This window comes from Lithobates pipiens, unplaced genomic scaffold (assembly GCF_037356315.1).
Source record: "Lithobates pipiens isolate NorthernLeopardFrog02 unplaced genomic scaffold, aLitPip1_a1.2 Scaffold_27, whole genome shotgun sequence".
NCBI lineage: Eukaryota > Metazoa > Chordata > Amphibia > Anura > Ranidae > Lithobates > Lithobates pipiens.
Genome location: NW_027507788.1, coordinates 84,220,194 through 84,242,514, shown reverse-complemented (window position 1 = coordinate 84,242,514; position 22,321 = coordinate 84,220,194). Strand labels below are relative to the sequence as shown.

General features: G+C 47.5%; 1 protein-coding gene across 2 annotated transcripts in view; it reads right to left on the bottom strand.

Moving 5' to 3' along the window:
- Positions 1 to 22,321, bottom strand: part of LOC143933948 (cathepsin D-like) — a 155,344-nt gene that overhangs the window by 81,911 nt on the left and 51,112 nt on the right. For both annotated transcript variants that reach the window (XM_077457145.1, XM_077457144.1), the window contains exon 2: positions 20,101 to 20,245. In XM_077457145.1, coding sequence (XP_077313271.1) covers positions 20,101 to 20,245 — 145 coding nt within the window. The remainder of the gene's footprint in view (positions 1 to 20,100; positions 20,246 to 22,321) is intronic.

Sequence of the window (22,321 nt, the reverse complement as noted above, 5' to 3'; positions counted from 1 at the left end):
AGGACAGTCGGCCAGAAACAAAAAAGGGGTGCGTTCGCAATACAATTCAGGGATGTGTAAGTTTGGAAGCGGTTGCAGGTTCAAGCATGAGTGTTCCGGATGCGACGGATCGCATCCCCCCGGCATCCAGATGCTTTAAGCAAGGAAAAGGCCACCTGGGAGACACTAACAACAAGAGGGAGGACCCCGGTGATGGTGGGAAGGATGCTGCCGTTTCTCGGTAAGTATCCCGATAGGGAAGCAGCCTGGTTGTTGGAGTCGAGATTCACAGAGGGTTTTCGGATTCCGTGCTCACTTGCAGTCATTCCCCCATTGGCACCTAACCTGAAGTCGGCTCTGCAACATCCTGAGGTGGTCTCGGAGAAGCTGCGGAAGGAGGTTGCATTGGGCAGGATGAGTGGCCCTTTCCCAGACCCCCCTTGGTCTGACTTGGTGGTATCTCCGCTAGGAGTGGTGCCGAAGAAGGAGCCTAACAAGTTTAGGTTCATTTACCACCTATCGTTTCCAAAGGGTGGGTCAGTTAATGATGCAATTGACCAAGAAGCGTGCTCTGTGTCATATACTTCATTTGATGCGGCAGTGTGGTGGGTGCGCAAATATGGAAAAGGGGCGCTATTGGCCAAGGCGGATGTGGAATCGGCCTTCAGGCTATTACCAGTTCATCCGGATAGTTTCTGCTTGTTGGGGTGACATTGGGCAGACGGTTTCTACGTTGACCAATGCTTACTAATGGGTTGTTCGATTTTGTGTGCATTGTTTGAGCAATTCAGCTCCTTTGTGGAGTGGGTGGTTTGGGATGTGTCAGGAGTGAATTCAATAATTCACTACCTGGACGATTTTTTGTGTATAGGGCCGGAGGGTTCTAAGATCTGTGCGATATTGTTAGCAACGCTGCAGCATATCGCGGTTAGATTCGGCATTCCGTTGGCACCGGAAAAGACGGAGGGACCTCCCATGGTCATTATGTTCCTGGGCATTGTCCTGGATTCCGAGGCCATGGAATGCCGGCTGCCGGAAGGTAAGCTGGTGGACCTGAAGAAGGAGATAGCCAGGTTGTTGGGGGCAAGGAAAGTTCAGTTGCGAGTTTTAAAATCGGTGCTGGGCAAGCTCAATTTTGCTTGCCGTATTCTGCGATGCGACCAGTTTTTAGCCGCAGGTTGACAGCTAGTACGGTGGGAATTAGATCCCCTAACCATTTTGTACATATGTTCAAATCGCACAGAGATGACTTGAAGGTATGTAATACCTTCCTGGAGTCTTTCAGGCTCCATGCACACTGAAGCTGATAAACTGCAGTTTATTGGAGTTTGGGCGTTTTTTGTAAAAGCCTATAAACTCCACTCTATGTTAGCCTATGTGTCCATGCACACATGGACGTTTTTCAGCTTTAATGAGCAGTGGAGTTTATGGGCTTTTTTCTGAACGCCAGAAATTCGCGTTCAAAGTGCAGTTTTTTAGCGCCAAAAAACGACAAACGCCGATAAACGCTCATAAACGCTTGTAAACGCTCATAAACGCTCGTTCATTAGTGTTCGGCATTCTATTTTTCAATGCATTGTGGGATTTTTGGAGTGTCCTCTGTGTATTTTTATAAAAAACGCCCATTAACGCTAACGCTGTTAAACGCTCATAAACGCTAGTATAAAACGCTGTTAAAAGCAGGTTTTTAAACCAGCGTTTTGTGCCAGCAATCTGGCGTCCAGAAATAGCTTTTTTGAGCTTCAGTGTGCATGGAGCCTTAATGGTAGGGCGATCTGGATGTTGGGTCCAGTCAGCAAATTTGACCTGGAGCTTTTCACGGACGTGGCAGGTGCTTCAGGTTTTGGGGCCTTTTTTCAGGGGCAATGGTGTGCGGGCCCTTGGCCTGCTTCTTGGGTGACAGCTGGATACACCAAAAACTTGGTTCTGCTGGAGCTATTTCCGGTGGTTCTGGCTGTGGAACTGTGGGGCGAAACATTCAGGGACCTGAAGGTTCATTTTCACGTGGACAACATGGGGGTAGTTCAGGTCATCAACAGGAATACGGCATCATCGCCTACAGTTGTGAGGTTATTGTGCTATTTGGTTTTGAGATGTCTGCAACTGAATGTTTTCATTCATGCAGTGCACCTCCCGGGCGCTGTCACGGTTCCAGTGGGAGAGGTTTTGGGAGTTGGTGCCAGAGGCGGGTCAGCATGGCACGTCATGTCCCGACTGGCTGTGGGAGATAGCTTTGGACATGTCGCTGGAGGGAGAAAAGGGTCATTGAGCATGGCTTTGGGCCAGTAGGTGGAGGGGATGGTGAGTGGGGGATTGTCCCTAAACGGGCAGGTGTGGTATGGGAAGGACAAGAAGTTGTTGGTACTATACTCTGTAAAAAGAAAAAAAAAACGGGAAAATGGAAGTTGGTGGGGCTTCCCTGATAGTCAGAAGAGGTTAGTGTTTATTGATTTGGATCACAATTGGGGTTTGGCCCGATTTATCAGGCACTATTGCTTAAGGCAAGCATAGGGGAGTGCCAGGGACTTTGCAGATTGGGACGGGTAGCGTATGGAGTTTGGGAAGAGTATGTTTTCTCGGTATAGGAGGGTGGTTTGTCTTTACTGAGTGCGGGGTAGTTTTGTGGGGGTTTTTTTTCATTCTTTTAGGTAATGGTATTTACCCTGGGGTTTTTTACAAAAAATAATAATTATATATATATATATATATATATATATATATATATATATATATAAATAAAAAATGGTTGGTAATTCGCATTGGGGGCGGTAGTTGGGTAGTTTAATTGGTTTCAGGCATAAAGGACTCTGATGATCATGGATGGTTTTCTGTCTTCTTCTAATTTCAGATTCGGCGAAGGGATTGGTCTGGATAATGGGCCATTCCTATGTGTGCTGGGGGGCACGGAGGGGTGATGCTGGGGGGGGGGGGGCAGGCAGCTAGATTTTGCAAGTCGGGAGGTATGCATTAAATGGTTTGGCTTTCTGGGCATGTTATGGGGAAGATTGGTGTCAGAAGTGCATAGTTTTGCGCTGCAAGACAGGCCCCCAGATGTTTTAATCATTCATGCCGGAGGTAAGGATCTGGGGTTGCGATCCATGATTGACCTTACAAGAGACATAAAGGTTGATGTGTGGCGGTTGATGACCGATTTCCCAAAAACGGTTATCGTCTGGTCGGACATGGTTGTCCACACCGCGTGGTGGATGCCCAAGTCTGTGGATGGGGTTAATAGGGCGAGAAAGAAGGTAAATAGGGCAGTGAGCAACTTTATAGTCAGGAATGGAGGTTTGGCTATCCGACATTTGGAGCTTGAGTTTGAGACATGGGGGTACCTGAGAGGAGACGGAGTGCATTTGAATGATGTGGGCATTGACCTATGGACTCTGGGCCTGCAGGACGGCATCGAAAGAGCACTTTGGGTGTGGAGGGGCATTTGGGAATAAGTAGGTTACTCCCTCATGCTGTGGTGGGTGTTGGTCTGTGCGAGGGAAGGAGATATGGCAAAAGAAAAGTTCGGAAACTATCGCTGGATGGGTCCTGATGGTGGTTTCCGGTTAACTAAGGTTAGACGAAAAGTGTTATGGGGCACTGCGGACAGTGTTTGTCTCTGAGCCTGCTTGTCGGCTTGAGGCCTATTATTACACTTGAAGAGGGACCGCAGTGCCAGATGGTTATTTGTTCAGAGGTTTACAAAGTGCCTGCATAGATCAATGCCAGATAGTTGTTTCTAACAGAAGTTTTATATTTTCATGCAGATTTTATTGGAATTTATTTGTTTATTGGTTATTTAAATAAAGTAGGCTGCTACGGCCTTTGTTACTCCAACCTGGTGTCGTCTCAAGTCAATGGGTAAAAGGGAAAGGTTGGGGTTGGAAGGATCATATCTGTTATACAACAGTCATGTAACCTGCCCTCCTGAATCTTTCCAAGCAGTAAATCACAATGCAGATCTATTTGGAATTTGCTCCCCTGAATCCATTTAAGCACAATCCGAATTGCTAAGCCCTGATGAAGGGGGAATTTATTTGGCCCCCAAAACGTGTTGGCTCTATTCTGCTGTTAATCAATTTTACCATTAAATTACCTTGGACTCGTGGACATTTGTTTGGCACTCAAATTCGATTGTATTTACTAAGTGTAACTGGGCAGGAGTTAGGTGGGAGGGGTTATAGCCTCAAATGGACTAACCCTTAGTTACTATGTGCCTACGGTATTTTGTAGACGACAGTAAAAACTACATTGCTTAGTTATCATCAATCTGTGTCCCTTAGTGAACAAGAAGGTTCTGGCTATACATACACTTTAACCACCTCCCGTCTGGCCAATGTATATATATATATATATATATAACTGCACGAGAGCAGTGCTGGTGCAGGTGGATGTGCCCGTATGTCCTTCCACATCTGCCACTCATGTGCACTCTCAGAAGCGCACAGCAGTGTGATCTGTGACCGCTGTGTCCACTATGGTGACCCTGCACTTGTAAGAGAAGTCCAGGTGATAGGCACGCGTTGGGGCACAGGCGCAGACACAGTAGTGAGTGTGCCAAGAATACGGTGAACTGGCACATGCAAGGACGCGCACGGCTTTGAACAGGTGGGCCGTGGGGCACACGTGCATGCACTGGTGCCAGCCGGTCTATTTAACCACTTCAGCCCCGGACCAATTGTCAGCCTAAGGACCAAAGGTCTTTTTACATTATCGCACTGCACTGCATTAACTGGTAATTGCGCGGTCATGCAATGTTGTACCCAAACGAAATTAGCGTCCTTTTCTTCCCACAAATAGAGCTTTCTTTTGATGGTATTTGATTGCCTCTGCGATTTTTATTTTTTGCGATATAAATGGAAAAAGACCAAACATTTCGAGAAAAAAATATATTTTCTAATTTTTGTTATAAGAAAAATCGAATAAACTCAATTTTAGTCATACATTTAGGGCAAAATTTATTCAGCCACATGTCTTTAGTAAAAAAAATGTCAATAAGCGTATATTTATTGGTTTGCGCAAAAGTTATAGCGTCTACAAACTAGAGTACATTTTCTGGAATTTACACAGTTTTTAATTTATGACTGCCTATCTCATTTCTTGAGGTGCTAAAATGGCAGGGCAGTACAAACCCCCCCCCCCCAAATGACCCCATTTTGGAAAGTAGACACCCCAAGGAAATTGCTGAGGGGCATGTTGAGCCCATTGAATTTTTATTTTTTTTGTCCCAAGTGATTGAATAATGACACACAAAAAAAAAAAAAGTTTACAAAAAGTTGTCACTAAAGGATATATTGCTCACACTTGCCATAGTTATATGTGGAATTGCACCCCAAAATATATTCTGCTTCTCCTGAGTATGGGGATACCACATATGTGGGACTTTTTGGGAGCCTAGCTGCGTACGGCACCCCGAAAACCAATCACTGCCTTCAGGATTTCTAATGCCCCGTACACACGAGAGGGATTAAGTCTGACAGACCTCCAAAGGAGTTCCGCCGGAGTTTCGACGGAGTTCTGGCGGACTTTTTCGACCGAACGGACTTGACCACACACCATCACACCAAACTCCGACGGAGTCGAACGTGATGACGTACGACTGGATTCGACGTAGGAAGTTCATAGACAGTAGCCAATAGCTGCCCTAGCGTCGGTTTTAGACCGTCGGAGTAGCACACACACGAGCGAATTTTTCGAAGGGGACCGGGTCCGGCGGAGTTCCGTCGGGAAAATTTGAAGCATGCTTCATTTCTAAAGTCCGTCAGACTTTTGCGAAGCTAAAGTCCGTTGCAGCCCACACACGATCGGATAGTCTGACGGACTCGGTCCGTCGGAGTTTGGATGTCGAAAAGTCCGCTCGTGTGTACGGGGCATTAGCGATCGCAGGGATCAGGCCTGACTCTGCGAACGCTGCAGTTATGTGTTTAGTGTTTTGTAAGTGACAGTGATCGATCGATACTGCACTTGGGTGGGCTGGGCGCAGGGGCAAAACGCAGGTGCTAGCAGGTATCTGGGCTGATCCCGCTAACAGTGCGTTTTTTTGGAACCCTAAACTGCTGGGGACGCTAGTAGAGATCTGATCAGACAGATATTGATCTGTTCAGATTCTAGACCACTACGGGAGGTTTATGCTTTGCGCGTGGGTGTTAGCGGTACTGGCACTAACCTAGCGCTGCCTGGGGCGACGCAGACCCTGACTCTAAAACCTAATTGATATCACCCGCCGGGTGATCAGGGGGTTAAACCTTTATTGGGTAATAAATGGTGGGTGCCCTGATGCTATAAAAAGCAAACTAACTAACCAGAGTCACCTGTAACACTTATACGGTGATCACTAGTGAAAGGGTTAACTAGGGGCAATCAGGGGGTTAAAATCTTTATTAGGTAGTGTATGGGGGTCCCTGGCGATATATAAAAACCTGACGGGGAACCTAAATAACTAACTGGCTAACCAGCGTCACAAGTGACACTTATACGGTGATCGCTGGTGAAAGGGTTAACTAGGGGGCAATCAGGGGGTTAAAACCATTATTGGGTAGTATATGGGGGTACCTAGCGCTATAAAAACCTGGCGTGAACCTAAAAAAATAACTCGCTACCTAACGACACTAGTGATTCTAATGCAGCGATCAGAAAAATGATCGCTTAGTGACACTGGCAAAAGGGGGTGAAAGGGTTAACTAGGGGCAATCAGGGGGTTAAAACCATTATTGGGTAGAATATGGGGGTACCTAGCACTATAAAAACCTGGCGTGAACCTAAAAAAATAACTAGCTACCTAACGGCACCAGTGACACTAATGCAGCGATCAGAAAAACGATTGCTTAGTGACACTGGCAAAAGGGGGTGAAAGGGTTAACTAGGGGCAATCAGGGGGTTAAAACCATTATTGGGTAGTATATCGGGGTACCTAGCGCTATAAAAACCTGGCGGTGAACCTAAAAAAATAACTAGCTACCTAACGGCACCAGTGACACTAATGCAGCGATCAGAAAAACGATTGCTTAGTGACACTGGCAAAGGGGGTGAAAGGGTTAACTCTAGGGGCAATCAGAGGGTTAAACCTTTATTGGGGGGGTAGGGGGCTACCCTGGACCTAACACTAACTGCCCTGACAGTTTTTACTGTCACAACTGACACTGAATGCAGTGATCAGTAAATAAATGATCACTGCAATCAGTGACACTGTGACTGGGAGGGGGGGCATGGGGGAATCGGGGGGTGATCGGGGGGGGGGGGGTTTGTGTGCCTATGTGTGCCTACATGTCAGTGTAGTGTTTTTGCACACTTACTTTCACTGTTCTCCTCGTAGTCCGGTCAAAAAGACCACCCCGAGGAGAATGATATCACTTCCTCCCTGCCTGTGTTTACTATTCACAGCGGGGGAAGCTTCTCATTCGCCAGGAGTGATCGAGAGGGGATGGCCAGTAACCAACGGCCATCGCTCCTACAGCGAAATGGACCGCCGCATCCAGCGGGAGGGGGTCCGATCGGACCCCCGACCCACTGGAAGGCAAGCACGTACATGTATGTGCTTGTGCCTGTCGGTTCCATTGCACCGACGTACATTGCCATGCGGCGGTCTTTAAGTGGTTAAAGGGAGCAATGTCATACACACATTGCTGAGTGGTCTTTCAGTTAGTACCTGTTACCTGTGTCTGATCTGTTCCAGTGTTCCTGTGTTTGACCCGGCTTGTACCTGAACCTTTCCTTGGAGTTCTGCCTGCCTTCCTGTGACCCCGGCTTGTGTTTGAACCTGTTCCTGCTTCATGTTTCTTTACTGAGCTGCCCTACTGTGAACAGAACCCAGCCTGTATCCTGTCTTTGCTTCTGGTACCTGCTCTGCTCGGCTTTTGATGACCTCCTGGCTTATGTTCCTACCCAGTTTCAGCATGCTGATCCAGCAACACAGAGTTCCAGTCCTCTGTGCCTATCCGGTGATCTGCAGCCATCGATTTCCTGCCAAGACCCGACCTGAGCCACCTTCTACATCAGCCCTCGTGCCACTCTGTGTCTTTCACTCCCTGTCATTTCTACTAGGGGTGCTAGACAGAAGGTGCAAGAGAAGCCCTCTCTACAGCTCAGTCTCCACCAGGTACGTGACAGCACTGCCAGGTTAGAGTATGTAAAAAAAAAAAATGAAAAAAAATTCTGAATTTTTTTTTATATATACTTTCACCAGAGCAAGTGCAGTGTCACTACTATGTATCTGCACTCTTAGAAACAGGGGGGCTATTTTGTTCTTCCTTTCTCCAGCCTCCTGTACTTCCTGGTCAATGAACATGGTATTTCTGGGGGCAGTCAAGTACCAGTAGGCTAGGATTGCTTGGCTTATAGGAACGGGGACTGCTATAGGTGATGCTACTCTAAGCTATAATCCCTGACCACTCATACAGAAGCGACCACCATAGTATATTGGTTTTGACATAATCAGTTGTTTTTTTTGATACAGTTGTATCTCTTTACTAAGGAGTAGCAGAATGTGTTTTGGGGTGTAATTCGAATGTAATTCGAATGCCCCGTACACACAAGCAGAATTTCCGTCGGAAAAATCTTGGATGTTTTTTCAGATGGAATTCTGCTCAAGCTTGGCTTGCCTTCACACGTTCACACAGAAGTTCTCTGAACTTTCAACCGTCAAGAACGCGGTGACGTACAACACTACGACGAGCATGCGCTGAATTGTTTCAGAGCATGTGCTTGAGTTTTGCGCGTTGGAGTTGCTACAGACGATCGGAATTAACGATCAGAACTTTTTCCAACCGAAAAATTGAGAATCGTCTCTCAATCTTTTGCTGACCGAAATTCCACCAGCAAAAGTCCAGTCCGATGGAGCGCATTTTCCAACCAAAAGCTATCATCGGACTTTTGCTGGCGGAATTTCCGATCGTGTGTACAGGACATAAGTATGCCCATGCTGCACATGAAAAATATCTTAACTTGACAGCGTTGTATAAAAAAATTAATTTTCATTTTCTTTCCACTTTTTCCAAAAATGTGTGTAAAAAAAAAGAAAGTCTTCAAAAGACTCAATATGCCTCTTAAGCCCCATACACACTATCAGTTTTTCTGCTGAGTTTTTTCTTCAGATTTACCAAAACCATATAATATGAGGGCAAACCTTAGGAGTTTCAATGTGTATGCAACCAGGCAGGCCCTTGCATTACGTGGTTTTGGTAAATCTGAAGGAAAAACTCAGCAGAAAAACTGATAGTGTATATGGGGCTTTACAAATACCTTTGGGATGTTTACTCTCCAAAATGTCATAATTTTGAGGGTGTTTCCACTGTGCTAGTGCTCCAGGGCCTCCAAAAATGTCATATGTGCTCAGGAAATTAGATATGTAATTTAAAATGTCTGAAGGTGCTCCTTGGATTTTGAACCCCTCTATGTGGCTAGGCCATGAAAAAGTCTTGGGGGAGTAGAAGAATTGAAGTGCAACTGAAAAAATATGCCTATGATATATGTGAGATATAGCTGTTTACATGTCATTTTCAAATTTTTTGATATGTTAACAGTAAAAAAGTGAGGTCAGAGCACATTGGCCAAATAAGACTATGAAGGGAGGATGGTTACAGATGACATGGAGAAGGCAACTGTAGTAAATGCTTTCTTCCACTCAGTTTTTACACAGAAAAGGAGGGGTATACTGACCATGACTATATTGTTAGTGTAGCGATGTGGACTGTAACCAGAAAGATTTGTAACTTCCAGTGAATGAATATTGTTTGCCCTGTGATTATTCGGCAATCAGTGACCTCATACCTGTGCACCAGTGGAGTGAGTTATGGGACGTATAGTCCTTCTGGAATCTGCTGCTATACGTTCCCGTACCCTAAGACTACAAATCCCAGGAACCCTTGCAGTGGCCTAAAGATTGCTGGGGGTGGGGTGATAAAAAGAGCTTAGGAAGCCCGGTCACGCTCTCTTCCTCCAGGAACTGATGTAACACGGACCTATCTGTATGACAGTGAGAGAGATTGGGGCCTACTACACGGAACATTACTTCCACGACGAGGCCTGAGAGGCCGGAACATGTTATCCACTGACGGACATCTTGTTACTAGCATCATTTACAGTGCCAACCATCGGTGCGGAAATGTGGGGAAAGTCACTACTGAAGACCGAGACGGATGAGCCACTGCCGGAGTGTCACCATCCATGGTCCTGTCCAGAAGATGGCAAAATGATTTGGGTTGTTGGTGAGAGAGCATCTTTCTCAATCTTTACCTATCCAACACCACCATTACCGAACATGGTGATGTGCACACACATCTTTACCCAAGAACACCTTACTGAATTTCTGGAACACTGTACTCAGAAGCCTTAGGCCTACACTACTTGGAATCTATTGTTTCATCTGCCACCAAACGGATTACAATTAATGAGTTCCAACTAGCGAAGAATAACAGATCTGCCACGTGGAACTCTACTGCCATCACTTATAGGAAGCCTGTATACATATACATATATATATTTATATAACACCAGCAGGAGATTAGCTCTGCTGTGAATATAGCAAAGGCTCTTTAGATTGCATTTATCTCAGTGTGGCCACAAGTGTAGTTAACTGAAACATCTACATGTGAGGACGGAGCTCTGCATGGTTTACATATGCAGAGCTCCATCCAGCCTCTCTCCATGACGATCAGCAGGTGCCAGCAGTTATCCATTGGTTTCTTCCTTTGGCTAACTGAAGCCGCGTGCCGGCGGCATGCGCGCATCACCTACCTGGAAGTGCAGAATCACACATATATATATATATATATATATATATATATATATATATATATATATGATTCTGCACAGAACAGCCGCCCTGTAGCAATAAATCTGTTTGTAAACTCTATAATGTTCATGCAGTCTAAATAAATAAATAATATACACTGATTTGGGTTAATTTTCATCAGAATAAATTTTTGCCTAAATTTATGAAGAAAGATTAATTAGTTTTAAAATGTTTATATAGTAAAAATAAAAATAAATCACTGGTGATCAAATACCACCTAAAGAAATCTCAATTTGTCTCAAAAAATGATCTAGTATTCATTTAGGTACAGCGTTGCATGGCTAAGTAATTGTCATTCAATTCGGTGCTGAAGAATGAAAAATGGCATGGACTGGAAGGGAGCGAAACAGTCCGGACATGACATAGTGACAAGTGAAGTGGTATGAAAAAGCAGGATATTTGATGAATTGAATTTTTTTAAATTTTACTTTGTACATTTATACAGACTTGTCCACTCTGCAGAGAACCATACTATTGTATGAATCGAGGGTATGGGAAACCCTACATTATGTGACTATAAGAAAGAGCATTACCTAAATGCCAAACAATTATATATTGGTCAATTCTCCTGTTTTCATTATTCCTGTACCTAAATATACCAAGTATTTATTCTATCCTTCCAGCAATATTTCTTAACGTGTTAGTAAACCCTTACCTATACCCACTGAAGAGACTAGCCTCAGGCGATACTGAGAGATTAAACAAATCCTCCTACATATGTTGTACCTGTTTATCTGCAGCCCTCTCTCCTTTACAGCCTCCTAAAACACACAGATCAAAGGCTATTTCTCAACAGCAGAAAGCAGGTGGGATCTGACAAGACACGCACTGCACAGATAGAGCACGGACCTCAGTGAAACCTGGAATCTGAGTGGAGGCAATGGACATACCGCCCTCTACATAGTCCTATAGGTAAATATACACAACTGAGGCTGTCAGCAGCTGTGTGGTGGAGTGAGGGTGGGTCATCATCACCCAGATGCTGTAGAGTTGGCTGGACTATTATCAGTGACTCATGCAGATAGCAGAGGGAGGAGACAGCATAGAGAAATGACACTTGTTGCTTTGGATTAAGTCTACTAAAAAATAATGACGGATAAGCTTTGTTAATTTTTCACATTAGAGGTTTACAACAACTTTCATGCTATAACCATATGTGATGGGGCTGCATAGAAAATAAAGAAGTGCCCCTGTCTCTCCAAGCTACATCTGAAAAGCATTTCTCCTAATGATACAGAATACTAATAGCTTTTATAGTATAAACGTTTGCATTACTATTTATCTAGACAGTACTAGGTGCTTCTGGGCTTCTTACATACTGACACTTGAATAAATGATCATACATTTTCAGTCATTGTGGCTGAAATTAAAGTAGGTCAGATACTGTGTCTGGCTCTAAGACATACTATCTATGCATCCAGCCCCCTAATCTACATGCAGGGCGCCAGACGCATGGATTCCAATGTTTTTTTTTTTAAGCACACGACTAGAGCCTGGGGCTCAAAAAGGGATGGGTTGGGGCACAGACCAGTGCACCCTGATCCCACCCAGTTGTGAATTATTATTCACTATTGTCTTCCTGCTTCTCCTCCTGGCCATCAGGAAGCGGGAGGAGCAGGATCGGCCAAGAGGAGAATTGATTGTATTGGTCGGGCGGGGGGAGGATGTACAGGAAGATCCAGGACTTGGGAGATGGCCGCCCAGAGAAAACTCTCTGCACTGGTGCCAATTGAAAGAATGAGAGCCTGACCACATGTGTACCACCCACTGTCCCAAAGGTGTTCTGAGGTAAGGACTCTATGCAAGCCAATCAAGTTCCTCCACCTCAAACTCACTCATCCATGTCTTTATGGACCTTGCTTTGTGCACTGGTCCAAATCATTTGATGGAGGGGGATTATGGTGTGGGGTTATTTTCAGGTGGTTGGGCTTGGCCCCTTAGTTCCAGTGAAGGGAAATCTTAAGGTGTCAGCCTACTATGACATTTTGGACAATTTCATGCACCAAATGTTGTGGGAACAGTTTAGGAATGGCCCCTTTCTGTTCTAACATGACTGCACACCAGTGCACAAAGCAAGGTCTATAAAGATATGGATGAGCGAGTTTAGGGTGGAAGAACTTGACTGGCCTGCACAGTCCTGACTTCAACCCAGTCGAACACCTTTGGGATGAATTAGAACGGAGACTGGGAGCCAGGTCTTCTCATCCACATTGCCTGACCTCACAAATATGCTTCTGGAAGAATGGCCAAATATTTCCTTAGACACATTTCTCAACCTTGTGGACAGCCTTCCCAGAAGAGTTGAAGCTGTAATAGCTGCAAAGGGTGGGCCAACTCAATAATGAATATAGTTCATGTGCGTGTAAAGGCAGATGTCCCAATACTTTTGCTAATATAGTGTATGTAAACAGAAACTATAAATTGCATAATGCCCCTGATCCAACTGACCAATGTAATACTTTGGTCTTTAGGGAGTGCACCAAGTTGGAGCAATAATGAGTTCTTCCAACATCAGAAATGCTAGACAGATTTTGGAAAATCTATAAATAACCCTGACAATTCCTACCCACTTCTCAGTCAAGGGTAGGAGGTAGTGGCTGTGCATGTGCTACGTCTTCTATGAAAGGTGAAGTATGCCCAAAATGTAGTGTACATGCGCTCATTAAAAATAAGTTACCTCTAATTAAGTGTGCCCCATCTCCAAATGCTGCAGAGTTTGGTAAAACTTTTACATTTTATTCCCTGTTGGGACCAAACAACCAATGCTGAGACTTGTAATTCAGTACAGTACAGAAATTACAGGTTAGATCCATTTAGAAAAAGCATTTTTTTCATTGAATGCAAGGCGCTCTGCAAGGAGGTGCAGCTGAACATCACAATCACACGGTCACACCAAATTCCGATCGTTTATAACGCGGTGACATACAACATGTACGACGTGACTAGAAAAAGGAAGTTCAATAGCCAGTAGCCAATAGCTTCTGTCTCGTAGTTGAATCTGAGCATGCGTGATTTTTGGCGTGTCGGAATTGCATACACACGATCTGAATTACCGATAGAAAGTTTTTATGGCGGGAAAATTGAGAACATGCTATCAATTTTTGGCTGGCGGAAATTCAGACAGCTAAATTCCGATGAAAAGCTCTCATTGGTCTTTTTTTGGACGGAATTCCGATCGTGTGTACGTGGCATAATTCTCAGTCTCAGAAAGACATCTGCCCATCTATGGCCAGGAAACTGAAGTTCTACAAAGCTCTGTGTGCTTAAGGTTTGAGAGCCTATTTACACTCATCCATTTTGATACAGAAAATCTCATTCTTTCCTATGTGACTGGTTTACATCTATGGTATGTGCTACAATTTAGTATAGAGAGGACCGGAGCGGGACGGACCACAGGGAAGGATAGAGGAGGGCCGGGCATGACCGTGTGTCTAGTGACACACGAAGGGGTGGGATTGAGAAAGGAGAGGCGGGGCCGAAGGAAGGGGAGCGGCCATTTAAATGAAGGGGGCGGAGCCGGGAACGGGCAGTGCGGAAGGAGGAAGACACGAGGAGGCAGTTTTTTCACTGCTCCTCGTTTTTCGTTCCGAACATGGCCGACGTGAAGGCGCTTCTGGAGAGGCTGCGGGCGGCGGCATCATCGCGGGGACCGGACTGGCTGCACCAGCAGGTGGCGGCGGCGCTGGACGGGTCCGTGGACCGGGAGGAACGGCCAGGAGGCGCGGACGGCGGCAGACCGGCGGCACGTGGGCGGATTTCCCGGCCGCCGACAAGGTACTCGCCTGGGACTGTGGGGGGGCCTGCAAGACTTTCCAGGAGCCCGCGGGGGGAGCACTCCTCCCCCCCTGCTAAGAGGAGCCAGCCATTGCATCTGGGGGGGTTTGGGCGGCCTGCAGGCCGCGGACATGCGGGAGGGGGCGGGGCCACGGATTTACATGGCGGGTCTTTGCCAGGCCCGAGCGGGACCATATCCCACGTGGTCTTGGATGCTGCAGCCCTGCAGGGGCCGGGGGGGGCTTCCAGAAGGTGGGTCAGGCGCCCTGCGGCTGCCGGAAGGGTGGCCGTCGGCAAGGGGACTTCCGCGGGGGTGTCTCCCCCGGCCGCTCTGCACGTAGCGGGGGGGGCGGACGGCGGGACCCCCCGCACGGCTCGTGTACATGGACGCACGGCTGCGGATGTCTGAAGCAGGACCGGAGTTACCCCGCCAGCAGCCCTGCGGGAGACGAGGGGGGCGGGCAAACGGGCTCCTCATGGCACGGCCAGGAAGGGTGCTTTTGCGGCCAGGGGTCCACCATTGCCGATTCCCCCGGCAGCCCTGCACGAGTAGCGGGGGGCTGACGGAAGGAGAAGCGTTGGGCCAGCCGCTGGGGGCCGAGCGGGCGGGGGTAGGGCCAGTCCGGAGGGGGGGGCGAAGACTGTCAGGTGACCGGGTGCGGGCATCACGGAGCAGGAGCGGTGCGCGGATCGGCCCGCCTGCCAGCAGAGCTGAGAGACAGCCGGTCCCGCTGGACAGCGGGGGGGGCAGCTGACGGTCAACGAGGGGCCCCTCGCCAGGGGGGTCGCCGTGTGCGGAGGACTTGGCCGGTGCAAGCAGATCGGAGGGGGAGCTGTCGGAGGAGGAGGAGGTGCCCAGTCGACCGATCACGTCCAGGGAGGTCCGAACAGCGGCTGTGGGGAGACCGCCCAGTCAGCCCGGTAAGTCGACCGACAATGTTGTTTTCACTACTGCTTTAAGGGGTTTGTTGGATTCTGTGTCGGTGGGGGGGGGGAGTGACGGGGTCTCTCCCTTTTGCCCCTGGAAAAGTTCAACCTGGATAGGGTTAAGCCTGATGATACGAAGAAGGAGGATGAAGAGAAGCGTCGGTACCGTTTAATCCCGCGCACGTTTGCTAACTGGCTGCAAGCGTTCGCTATTTTGGCGAGCGTCATCGGGGAAAAGAGCCCCGAACACTGTTCGGCCTTATTTTGTTACATGGACGCGGTTGGGGAGGCCTATAGGGTTTATGGTGGCACGGCGTGGCTTCGCTACGACGAGCAGTTCCGTCAACGCAGGGCGGTGCGACCTGCCTTGCGTTGGGACCACAAGGACATTAGCCTCTGGATGAGGCTAATGGCGTCGGCAAGGACCCCTGATCGGCCATTTCAAGGGGGGGGGCGGGAGTAGCCACTCTTCGGGACTGTCGGCCGGAAAAAAATGGGGAGTGTGCTGGCAGTTCAACGAGGGCTCCTGCAAGTTTGGTGGTGCCTGCAAGTTCAAACACGAGTGTTCGGGCTGCGGGGGAGGACACGCACTCGCGCGGTGTTTTAAGAAGGGAAAACGAAGAAGAAAAAAAGAAGGGAGAGCCTTCGCACAAGAGGGACGACGCCGGTGATGTGGGAAAGGATGGTCCCTTTCCTAAATAGGTACCCGGATAGGGCGGCAGCGGGGTTGCTCTACGCCGGTTTTCGGCATGGGTTTAAGATCCCGTGTGCGTTATCGGTGGTGCCCCCGCTGGCGAGGAATTTGAAGTCGGCTTTGGAGCACCCGGCGGTGGTTTCTGAGAAGCTGGCTAAGGAGGTGGCCTTGGGGAGGATGGCGGGGCCTTTTGCGACGAGACCGTTAGCCGAGTTGGTGGTGTCGCCGTTGGGTGTGGTTCCCAAAAAGGAGCCTCACAAATTTCAGTTGATTCACCACTTGTCATTCCCGAAGGGGGGGTCGGTGAATGACTTCATTGACCCGGAGGCTTGTACGGTGTCGTATACGTCGTTTGATGCGGCGGTCCGCTGGGTGAGGCGATACGGTCGTGGGGCGTTGATGGCGAAGTCTGACGTGGAATCTGCGTTTCGACTTTTGCCGGTTCACCCGGATAGTTTTTATTTGCTGGGTTGTTGTTGGCATGGCCAGTTTTATGTAGATAGATGTTTACCGATGGGTTGTTCCATTTCCTGCGCGATGTTTGAGGCGTTTATCTCCTTTTTGGAGTGGGTGGTTCGGGACGTGGCAGGTGTTGACTCCGTCATCCACTACTTGGATGATTTTCTCTGTGTGGGCCCTCCTTCTTGTGTGTGCGATTTTGCTGTCCACGTTGCAGCACATTGCGGAGAGATTTCGGGTGCCTTTGGCAGCTGATAAGACGGAGGGCCCGCGTACAGAGCTGAGCTTCTTGGGCATAGTGATTGACTCCGTGGCGATGGAGTGCAGATTGCCGGAGGGGAAGCTCAGGGACTTACAGAGGGAAATTCGGGAGATTCACGGTTGTAAGAAGGTTCGGTTGCGTGCGTTGCAATCATTGTTAGGGAAATTGAATTTTGCGTGTAGGATCATTCCCATGGGGAGGATATTTTTTCGCAGGCTGTCGGCGGCCACGGCCGGGGTGCGGTCACCTACACACTTCATCAGATTGACTAGGGAGCATAGGGAAGACCTTTTGGTGTGGTATTGATTCCTGACCAAGTACAATGGCAAGTCAGTGTGGATGTCGGGCCCGGTGAGTAACTTCGACGTGGAATTGGTTCTTTCAAGGTCACTGGAGCGCAGAGCCGTGGCCGCGATCTTGGGTGGAGGCGGGTTTCCTTAAGAATTTGGTGCTGCTGGAACTTTTTCCGGTGGTGCTGGCCTTGGAACTGTGGGGGCAGGCTTGCCGGAACTTGAAATTGCAGCTCAATTGCGATAATATGGGGGTTGTGCAGGTGATCAACAGCATGTCGGCGTCTTCACAACCCGTCATACGGCTGATGCGGCAGTTGGTGTTGCGCTGCTTGCAGTTGAACATTTTGCTTTATGCTGTGCATATCCCGGGGGTTGATAATGCCCTGGCTGATTCTTTGTCTCGGTTCCAGTGGGACAGGTTCAGGACTCTGGCGCCGGACACGAAGGAGGAGGGAGTCCCCTGCCCGGGCTGGATTTGGGAGTTGGCATTGGAATCGCCGCAGGATGGATCCGGCGGTCCTTAAGTGTGGCCACATGGTCGGCTTATACTAAGGTATGGTTGGAATGGCTGGCTTTGGTCCGGGAGGCGGAGGTCGGGGGTGAGGAGCGTGAGATGAGGCTTTTGGGGTTGTATTGGGTGACCAGGAACATGGAGGAGGGGAAGTCGGTTTCATCCATAAATAGGAAATTGACAGGGTTGGCGTTTTGGTTCAAGCTGCGGGGGATGGTGGATTGGACGAAGGATTTTTGGGTGAAACAGGCTGTTAAGGGATATCGGTTGGAGCATAAAAGTCGGGATGCGCGGCGGCCTATTACTTTCGTGAATCTTTTGGCGTTGTGCGCACAATTGGGATCGGTATGTTCATCGCGCTTTGAAGGGTTGTTGTTTTTGGCGGCTTTTTCGCTGGCGTTTTTTGGGGCTTTCAGGATCGGGGAATTGGTGAGCCCTTCCAAGGCGGTCGAGGGTGGTTTGTTGGCTCAGGATGTAGCAGTGTTCGACGATACCGTATCGGTGCTGTTGAGGAGGTCGAAAACAGACCAACGAGGTGTGGGGGTTCGTCTGTCGTTGCATGCGTTGCCGGGCTGTGTGGCATGCCCTGTTCGGGCGGTTGGAAGTTTTGTTCGGGAAAGGCCGGCAGGGGGTGGTCCTTTGTTGGTTCATGCGGATGGATCTTTCTTGTCGAAATACCAGTTTGTGGCGGTACTGCGAAAATGCTTGCAAGGGTTGGGCTTGGATAGTGCAGCGTACGCTTCCCACTCCTTCCGTATCGGGGCGGCCACGGAGGCCGCCAGACGCGGGTTGGATGAAGCGGACGTGCGGAGGCTGGGGAGGTGGGAATCCAAACGATTCCGTACTTATGTTAGACCGCAGTTGGTTTGTGAATAAATAAAAAAAAAAAAAAGAAAGGGGGGTTTTTTGTACAGTGGTTGGTGAGTGATTGCTATATTCTGTTCTGTTGTTTCAGATGGAGGGCCTCCGCGCCTCGTCTGGATCCTGGGGCATTCGTATGTGTGCTGGGGGGGCCAGGAGAGGGGATGCCAGACCAGGTGGGAGACATTTGGGGATCTCCGGGCGGGAGGCGACCATCCGGTGGCTGGGTAGGCCGGGTATGATGTGGGGCAGGGTGGTCCCAGAAGTGGAAAGATATGTTGGTTGGGACAGGCCGCCGGATGTGTTGGTCGTGCATGCAGGAGGTAACGACCTGGGTGTTCGTAGGGTCAGGGACCTGATCGCGGATATCAAGGCGGACCTGGTATACCTGCGCACAGCTTTCCCGGACACGTTGCTGCTGTGGTCGGACATGGTGGCGCGGACGACTTGGCGCATGGCCCGGTCTGTGTACAGACTCAATAAGGCACGGATTAGAGTCAATAAGGTGGTCGGGAGGTTTTTGGCGAAAGAAGGGGGGATGGTGATTCGCCATAGAGAATTAGAGGTCAACGTTGGCCTTTATTTAAGGAAGGATGGGGTCCATCTTATGGATGTGGGCATTGACCTTTGGTCTTTGGGGCTTCAGGAGGGCATTCAGGCAGCCCTGCGGGTGTGGAGGTGCCATCAAGGATGAGGTTTCACCCTTTCAGGCTGTGGCGGTAGTTATTTATTGGTCAGTGACGGTAGCAGTTATAGAGGTGGAAAAAGTGGGTGGGGGGCTCGTCGGTAGATGGCCCCTCCGGTGTGTACATCAAAAGTTTTGATGAATACTGGTGTTGTTGCACTGCGGGAACGTTGGTTGTCTCCGAGCGGTACAGCTGGAGGCCTATGAGGTTATGGAAAAAGTCCCGCAGTGCCCCCCTGGGTGTATATATAGATATATACGAATATATATATTTATAGGTATATGGGAAGAAGGAGTTTAGCTCCGTCACTGACCAATCAATCTGGTGAAACATGTTGTTTCTTGGTTATATGTGTTAATATGTTATTTAAGGGTATTTATTATTAAAGTAATTTGGAGTTTTATTTTGGTTGGTTTAATAAAGGCTGTTGTGGCCAGTTTACTCCACGAGAACTGTGTGGTCTATTATTAAGGGAAAAGGGGTAGGAGTAAAGGGGCTATTTCAGCTGAGTGTATATCTGGGCTACACGGGTCATGCAAACAAAGGGAAACTCTGTGGGCCAATTCACACCTACATGTGTGCGTTACCAAGGTATAGTGTAAATCCTGCTTCAATGTTCTCGCTATATTTGAATGTTTTTTTCTCTGAGTGCCACAGCTTCCACCAACAATACAAGAACCTTAGTGGATATATAGTTATCACCCAGACTGGCCGTACTGTATGTGAAAGGGATTTAAAATGGTAAAGCTCCTTGGGAACAAGGACTGATATGATATGTTTCTCTGTGAATAGCTACTGTGTATAATTTAATACTTTGCAAAGGAAAAAGTAAATACTATGAAAGAATGTTTTCCGCCTTTTCAGTCTCACTCACATCCAAGTAGTTGATGAGCTTTTCGGGAACCTGTTTCAGCATTTGGTTTGGGACTTCATTTTCCAATGACCTGCTTCGGAGTTCATCTATGGTCATATGTTCGCTCAGTGTATGTCTGATTGACTGGAACTTCTTTAGGGGGATCCTGAAACGAAGAGTAGTTTAGAGCGATATTGTTAATTCATGAGCTTGCATTTTAAAGTCAACGAATTGCATGAAGATAATTACTGGCAGAGCTTATTATCCTTGAGTGCATGATTCAGGACTATTTCTGAAATGAAGGAGAGGAGGAGAGAAATGTATTTCAGGTAGCTTCCTCTTTGGGGTTCATCTCTCTCGTTTTGGTCCCACAACTTTTCCAAGTAACCCTTAGTAGGAAGGCAGTCCTATGAGACTCTGAGGAAGAGTTTGTTATTCTATTTGCCAAAGGATTTGTATTTCTGTCAATTTAGTCCTGAGATTTACACAATTTTACTATACAACACAGCATTGTTTGGCAGGGTAAGAGACCATATTTGTCTCTGCCACAAATAACACTTATGCCCCGTACACACGGAAATTCCGCCAGCAAAAGTCCAATGAGAGCTTTTGGTCGGAAAATGCGACCGTGTGTATGCTCCATCAGACTTTTGCTGGTTGAATTTCTGCCAGCAAAAGATTGAGAGCATGTTCTCAATTTTTCGAACGGAAATTCCGATTGTCTGTATAAATTCTGACGTAAAAATTCCTATGCATGCTCGGAAACAATTTGACGCATGCTCGGAAGCATTGAACTTCCTTTTTTATCGGCTTGTTGTAGTGTTGTACATCACCGCGTTCTTGACGGTCAAAAGTTCAGAGAACTTTTGTGTGACCGTGTGTATGCACGCCAAGCTTGAGCGGAATTCCGTCGGAAAAACCATCCAAGTTTTTTCCGTCTTTTTTTTAAGGCATACGTTCTCTTTTTATTTTTAGTTTAAGCTAAAAATCTCTGTTGGATTTCCTGTCGGAATTCCGACGGAATTTCACTCAAACGGTCACACCAAATTCCGACAATCAATAACACCGCGACATACAACACGTTCAACGGGATTATAAAAGGGAAGTTTAATTCTTCTGAGCATGCGTCAAATTTTTTCCAAGCATGCGTCTGAATTTTTTGTGTTGGAATTGCATATACACGATCGAAAAATCCGATAGAAAGGTTTTCCGTCAGAAAAATTAAGAACAGGCTCTCAATCTAAAGACCATTGGAAATGCAGACAGAAAAAGACCGATCGGCATACACACGGTCAGAAAATCCGATCAAAAGCTCCCATCAGACTGTTTCCATTGGAAATTCCGGCCATGTGTACATGGCATAAGGCTTGCCTCCACTGAACAGTGTACATCAATTATGTCCAATAGTTTGGTACAGATGTCCATCAGTTACACATTGGTATAATGTTTTGTCTGGGCATCATCTGTTGTCTAGTATGATGTGCACGTTGAGGTCAAGTGTCTTGTATCAATATCGAGGAACGTTCAGCTTCAAAAGCAAGGATTCTGCTGAAACGTTTTTACAATTTTTTAAAACATTTCTGCCCCATTATTTAAAAAAAGTCTTCTTCTTTCAGCATGTGGAACTCATTGGTCTCATTGGTGAAGTTTTTGCCATGCAGGATCACTACTTAATAAATAAAAATTTCAAAATATCTCACTTTATCACTTTATTCTGTGAATCCAGCAGCTATAAGATGTTGGCAGATCAAATGCATGAAATACAATGCAGTTGGTAATAACAGCGTTTTTTTGCAAAGCCATTGTGAGTCTACTGACTGGAGCACAATGAAGATCCTTTCATCCTGGTCACTGATATTTTTAACCATAGGTGTGTAGGTAGGTGTTGTGTGGTGGTTGTCAGTTCCCCCATTTTTCTCTCCTCATTGGGTGCCAAGCAAGGGTGACATAAAGGGCCTACCCGGTGTGGGTTATTTTGGGCTACACTAGGCACTTTGTACAAGATCACTGACACACACACGGGGAACCTTTACTTGAGCCACGCTCACAGCCAGAGGACTAAACATTGGCCAACTCTAGCAAACACTGTTAATGTCATGTACACCAACATGGACACTTGTGCATTTAGGAGGGAAAGGTAGAGCCAATGCCCACTCTACCTGTCCAGTGTATCACAGCTACCTCACTCCCAGTAATGGTATTGGGTCCTGCCGCGCACCTAGCGTGGACTCCATGCATGCAC